Source organism: Betta splendens, chromosome 17 (genome assembly GCF_900634795.4).
Source record: "Betta splendens chromosome 17, fBetSpl5.4, whole genome shotgun sequence".
Lineage (NCBI taxonomy): Eukaryota > Metazoa > Chordata > Actinopteri > Anabantiformes > Osphronemidae > Betta > Betta splendens.
This window is the reverse complement of record NC_040897.2, coordinates 617,107-624,324: the sequence shown is the minus strand read 5'-3', so window position 1 is coordinate 624,324 and position 7,218 is coordinate 617,107. Positions and strand designations below refer to the sequence as shown.

The 7,218-nt window shown below is 44.3% G+C and overlaps 1 gene segment (V, D, J or C); it reads right to left on the bottom strand.

Annotated features, from left to right (window-relative positions):
- Positions 1–2,967: 2,967 nt before the first annotated feature.
- Positions 2,968–6,301, bottom strand: LOC129603289 (Ig kappa-b4 chain C region-like). The segment is given in 2 exon segments: positions 2,968–3,831; positions 5,950–6,301. Coding segments are annotated over 2 exon segments (228 nt in total).
- Between the last annotated feature and the right edge of the window lie 917 nt (positions 6,302–7,218).

Genomic DNA, 7,218 nt, shown 5'->3' with positions numbered 1-7,218 from the left:
GGGGCTCGACTGAACTGGGCTCGACTGGACTGAGACCTGGGCTGGGCTCGACTGGACTGAGACCTGGGCTGGGCTCGACTGGGCTGGAGACTGAACGGGGCTCGGCTGGACTGGGGACTGAACAGGGCTCGGCTGGACTGGGGACTGAACAGGGCTCGGCTGGACTGGGGACTGAACAGGGCTCGGCTGGACTGGGGACTGAACAGGGCTCGGCTGGACTGGGGACTGGGCAACACACGGCTGAACTGGGGACTGGGCAACACACGGCTGAACTGGGGACTGGGCAACACACGGCTGAACTGGAGACTGGACAAAACACGACTGAGCTGGAGACTGGGCAAAACACGACTGAACTGGAGACTGAACAGCGCGCGGCTGAACTGGAGACGGGGGACCGCGTGAGTGCAGGAAATCCTCCCAGCGGAACAACCATGGAGCTGGGCGGGTTGGTGCAGACCCGACGGTCCGACGGGGCTGGGAGGAGGAAACCGAAACCCTCGGCGGTGCGACCGGTGCTGGCGTGGTGCGGAGCGCGTCGCTTAGCTCGTCGAACCTCGCGCACAGCCGCTCATAGAGGCGACGAACGCTGGGGCGCTCTAACGCGCTGTCATCGTCCTCCAGCGTCAATATCGCCACCTCCACGGCGCTGCGCTGGTTCTCCGGGTTAATCGCCCGTCGGTAATCCTCCGCGAGGATCTTGAAATAATCACGTAGGTCGTTGGGTAGCTCGGCGCAGGTGAATTCCATGCTCCCTCGGGAGAAGAATATTCGCCGTACGAACACAAGGGAAAAAAAACAGTCACTGACCTGACCGGAGGCTAAGTGCTGGCTGGGTCCAAGTGTGGCCAGATTGTTCTGTCAGGGCTCGGGCAGGCGGCGGACCCACATGCACAGCACGGAGGCAGGATTATGATCAAACAGAGGTTTATTCCCAAGGCAAGGTCAGACGGTCCAGGTCATACACAAAATGATCACGGCAAAAGTACAGGCAGGGATAAGGCAAACTCACGGTCAGGTAGTTAGTCCAGGTTCTTTTACAGACAGGATACGCGGAGCAAGGCAAAACAGGAACAGGCACGAGGGACACGGAACACGAAACACGAAAACTCGGGAAACACGGGAAACTAGGAACGCTCAGGAAACACGGAACCCTAAGGAAACTCGGACTCTTCAAGAAACACGCAACACTGATGAAACACGACACTCTGGCGACTGGGGTAGGTAAGAGGTGGAGGTTAAATACAGGTGCTGATTACTGATGGGTAACAGGTGTGGATACTGGGAACCGGAGAGTGACAGGAAGTTAACAAAATAAGACAGGACATGGCGTGACGACAGGAAACAACTAGAAACAAAAACACAGATCATGACAGTGAGACTTTTAAAGCACAAAGTAACAATAAGTTCCCTAAAAGATTTACCTGGTGCATAGGTGCATTTATCTTGGCCAAAACGTGACATTATTATTATTATTATTATTATTATTATTATTATTATTATTATTATTATTATTATTATTATTATTATTATATTTTATGATTGTGGCAGAGTATACATGACCACAAAATTAACATGTTGCTATAATGTTCGCAAGTATTTATTTACAAACACATTTTACATTATATACATAATAACACTACACACATCTTTAAGAATCAAAGACCACTAATTAATTATGATTCCATGAATAAATAATATATTTCAACTGCCAGGTGACAAATAAATAAACGTCAGAAATCAGACATCGCTCATTTCCTTGTTTATCAGTCCACACAGCACCGTAGCTGAGCCACAGCTGGGACGTGACAAAAGAACGAACGATTCATAAGAATCCGTAGAAACGAATCAGGAACGAACTAGAGCGCTTGCTGCTCTACCGAGCCTGCGCAGTCCGACTGTCACGTGACAAAAGAACTAATCCTTGAGGAACGATGCTCAGTTGAGTCAGTCCTGAACGAATCATTTCTGTTTCCGGTCCTGCTGACTGAGATTAAGCAAGTGCTGCTATGTGGCGAGAGAAGGTACTACACGTACTGAACGAGTCGTTCACTCATAGGACTCGTTCCTCCCGAGTCATATGAAACACTAGTTCATATTGAACGAATCGTTCACGAACGACACATCACTAATAAAGGCTCGGTCGACTTGCTGTAGCTGTTAGCATAGCTAGCTAGTAACTTGCCTCACACATAGGTTACTACATTTTAAACAGACAAACTAACATTTTAAAACATTATAAATATCAAGCATGTACTTACTGTACTTCAGTGAGTGGATGACGGACTGTAGGAATGGATCCTTTTTTTCCAACAGGAGCCGTGAAACAAATCCAGCATTGGACGCACCCTCGTTTGAAATGCACATACGTATAAATGCTGAGGCACTGTTTCTGGCACCGGTCCGTTTAAAATAAAAGTGACCCACAAAGTCCTCACATGTTGATCCCATGGTTAAGTGATTAGACTTTGGTGTTGGTTAGAACACCTAAGAACCGAACTATTTCTATGGGAGGACTTGGGCGCTGCCGTGCTTGTCTGTTCACGGTGAGTGAGAGGGGGAAATGGCGGAAGTCCAGTTTTGGTTCGGGATCATTGTGGGGGTGGTGGTTCAGTATTTGCAGGGAGACCTTCCTACCAATATGACGACAACTGGGGAACGGCCTCAGAGTAGGACGAGGTCTCTCTCCATTGGATAAGAAAGTTTACGATTTCAAAACGTGAAAAAAGGAGGAAATGCATTTCTATCGCGCTCAGTGTGTGTATATGTGACCCATAGAGTCATAGGAACGCTCCAAAATGTCTAAAAAGTGGATTTTGCATGATATGACCCTTATAACCTAATGCTCATGTTTAAAATACAGCTATAAACTGCTTCTGATTTATGTAAAGAAGCATGCCTGTCACAAACACAACGACAGAGGACCCAAAGCACAGCGGAGACTTGGATGCAAAAGCTTAAGACGTTTAATCAGAATCTTGGTCGAACATGCAGGAGTCGGTACAGTGAAAGCAGAACAGGAGCAACCAAGACTAGGCACTCGGTGGTCAATTAAAAGGCGTAGGTCAAACTCACAAGTAGGGATGTGTCAAAGGCTGGACGGAAACAAGGTCGGGTAGGCTAGAGTAATGCACGGTAGACAAAGTAATAGTAACGCTGGGAAGCTGGCAAAAACCACACAGACAATCTGGCAACTGGTTACGGCTGGTGCTTAAATGCAGAGGAGGTAATTATCAACAGGTAGCAGGTGCTGGCCAATGAGCTCCGGAAGTAAAGCAGAAACTAATTCTGATGGCAGAACAGGAAGTGAGCTAAGAATAAAACAGGAAGTAGACGTGAACGTGGCTATGAAGTTGAACGCCTGGCTTCATTAATTTAGGGATTTGCCCAGTAATGGTATAATTTACTTCTCCTTCTTCTCTCATATGTTTTATGTAATACATATATTATAAAGGAAAAAAAAGACTAAAAAAAACACAAAAGTGATCCATCCAAATAAGATATACCAAATAAAATCTTTGTTGTTCCCAAGCATTACAGAAATGAGACAGAGACAGAGCTACACAAACTGAAATGAGACTAGTAAGAGAGTAGAACCAGCAGTAGAGTATCAGTAAATCATGGTGCTGCTCCAGCTGTAGAGTCCGTCCTTCTCCAGAACCCCAGGGCTCCTGCTCTGGTCAGAGCTGCTGCTGCTGCCGCTGCCGTCCAGCTTCCAGGACAGAGTCCAGTCTGAGGGGAAGCCCTTGTTGGCCAGACACGTGAGCGTGACCTTCTCCTGCTGCAGCTCCTCCCTGGAGGGAGGCAGCACCGTCAGGGTGGGACGAGCATCACCTACAGTAGGAGACAGCAGTCAGCTTAGAGGACACAGAGCACTCAGCTGTCAATCAAACAGCAGAGACCTGGACACCTTCACTGTGAGAGTTGCTTTAGTCCTTTAAGGAGTTTCTGTCACTTGTTTGTTCTGCTCCATCACTCACTGACTCACACATTGTTTCACTTCCCTTTAAGAAACGGCTCATGTAAATCAGCTCAAAGACAAACATCACACAGTTTGACCTGAAATATGTATTTAACTGCAGATTAGTTATAAATATTGAATTGAAACAATAAAATGTTTAGGAAAATAGTGTATGTAGATTGTACTTAGTCACTCAGCGTCCACTACTCTCTACTACTACTACTCAAAAACCTAAAGTTTTAGTCATATTATGGTAAATTTTTTAAATGACTTAAAACTAAACTTTAACATAATTTAATACAAGCTAATTACCACTTAAGAACCTTTTGAAACATCCATGTTTCATTCTACTACATTCTCATTCTCATGTTTGTTGGTTCAAGCTAGATTTGAATTCATTGCAACAACAATTACTGCAGAAATGAGGAAGGGTCTACATAATCTCTCTTCACACAGCGAGGGTGGATCAGTCTGTCACTGAAGCTTCTGTCCAGAGACAGTAGGTCCTGCAGTGGGTGAGAGTCCTGGTCCAGGATGCATGTAAGTTTAGCCAGGACCCTTCTCTCACCCACCTCCTGCACCATGTCCAAAACACAGCCCAGGACAGAGCTGGACTTCTTGATGATCCTGTCCAGTCTCTTCCTGTCATCACTGTGATGCTGCTGCTCCAGCAGACCAAACCGTACAGGATGGCTGATGCCACCACAGAGTCATAGAAGGTCTTCAGGAGTGGCCCCCTCACTCCAAATTACTGCAGTCTCCTCAGCAGGTAGCCTGTCTGACCCTTCCTGTACAGTGCATCCGTGTTATGTGTTCATTCCAGTTTATTGTTCAGATGCACATCCAGGTACCAGGTACTGAGTCCACTCTCTCAATGTCTATTCCCTGGATGTGCATTGGTGGGATGACAGCAGACTGCCTGCATCGTAGTGATCAATCCGACAATCGCTGTGTTCCGCAGAGAACCTCTGCCATTTTGTGTCTGAAGTCTGACGTATGAAGGGGGAAGAGAAAAGGGGCCAGTACAGTCCCCTGTGGGGGACAAATGAAGGTCCACACCAGCCTCCTCCAATTTTTGTCCTCACAGTGCTGCTGGGCTTTTCCAGGTGGACAAGGGCTTGAGGTAGGAGGAAGATGACAGCGTCCTTTATTCCTATGCTAAATTAATTCCTAAAACCTCCTCAGCTGAAGAGGAACTGATCTGAACAGATGCACTGAAGAAAAGACTAGAATCTTGACTCACATTAAGATTCTAGTCTTCAAGTCCATGAATCATGTATACAACTACAATTATCAAATGTTATTTTTAAAATATTTTAATAGTAGTAAGTTGTCATCCATGTGGTTTTTGTGTAGTTTAATGACTGTGTTGGTTTGAATTGAGGACGTTACACTTGTTTCTATGGAAACGTCTCATATTGATGATACACTTCTCCCAGTGATACTAGACCTAATGTCTTCATTCGTTTTCTGACGTTTCAAACTCATCTCAGACATTAATGTACTGTACAATTATAGACAGCAGTATCAGAGAAACAAGCACCACAGGAACATACTGTACAATTATTGATTAGTTTGGCGTTTAGCACAAAGCTTAGTTTGTAGTTGTTTTCCTGCATAGCAGTGATTTTTAGCTTCGCTTTTACATGAGTTTATAAAAAATATATATACTCTTCTTGATGAATGGTTTATTTATTTTTTTATTTAATCAGTCCTAACTGTGTGATGTTGCTGTGTTGGTGGACAGGTTGAGTTGTTGCTTAGGGGTGTGGGTGCAGGTGGGGGTGCAACCAGCTACTGAAACCAAGCAAATCAGTTAAGCAAACAATCGGTGCAAAATAAATAAGCAGGGATGTACCTTAGGCTAACACATTCATAACTACAACAATTGCTGTACTGTTACCTTGAAAATTAATATTAATACCAATAGTGGTGTTAAGGTAAGGAGTGCCCACACTCAACATATACATATATCATATACAAACACATACACATATGAATGAATATGAAGAATCCACCAGCCCCGTTGCCCCAGTTCCTTAGGCAGGCAGGCAGGCAGGCACTCCCAACCACCAGGCACCCCCCCACCACCGCTCAGGCACGGTGCAGCACCTGAGCTCCACACATCTCTACCTAGAAATGGAATCGATGAGAGTATAGTGTCGGTTATTGATTTGAGCAAGCATACAATATGTCTAAGGTGGTGTTACCTAACAGACTGTTCAAGTACTGAGTAATGTTTAATTTCTTTTTAGTTTTCCAGTTCAGGATGATTTTCTTTGCGAAACAGAGGGCAGAAAGAAGTGTGTGTGATAAGTTTGTCTCTAGGTCAAGATCACTTAGATCTCTTAAAAGACAGAGTGCAGGAGCTGCTAGGATTGGACAGTTTAACCAGGTTGACCGGTGTTCACATACTCTGCCAACATTGCTGCACAGGTGAACATGACCACAACCGGTGTGTTATCTGTACAATGAGGGCAAACATTTGAGTTTCTGAGACCCATTTGGAACATTCTTTGTCCTGTATAATGTGTTCTATGAAGAATATTATATTGTATTAGTTATAAATTTGTATTTTTGTCATTCTGAATAAATTAGAACATATATTATTCCAGAACGTGTGATTAGTGGTGATGTCGAGATCAGCTTCCCATTTAGAGACGGAAGGCTCACTGTCTGGTCTACATTGGAAATTAAGATATAGATTTTTGATACTGTCCTTTTCCCTGATATATCAATAAATCGCTCTATTACTGGTGGTGGTGGTGCATGTGAATGGGAGTATTCTTACTTTTTGCATTAAGTATTGACTTTAGTTGTTGTTATTTTAATAAATTGGCACTAGTGATTTCATAGTGGGACACTTATTCTTCGAAAGAGGTAAACTTGTCTTTTGTGAAAACATGTTTCAGATGTGTTATCCCTTTGATATGCCAAGTTGGAAAGTGTATTGCCTTTTTGTTTTGTATGATGTCTGAATTGTTCCAGAGAGGTGTGTTTTGGCAAGAGTAAGAGTAAGCGAAAACACCCATTAATTTTAAGAAAATCCCACCAGGCTGTCAGAGATGCTTTTATGCTAATGCTCTAGTAACAACTATGATGTTTGACTTTGGGCAGATCTGCAACTTTAATATTTCCACAAAATGTTTGTTCAATGTCTATCCAGGAGGAGTCTGCTGGCATGGGTATGGTTCAGTCTATTGGCAAGAAAATAGTGGTGGAAGTTAGGTAGTTCTAGGCCGCCGCAGCATCTGGATTTT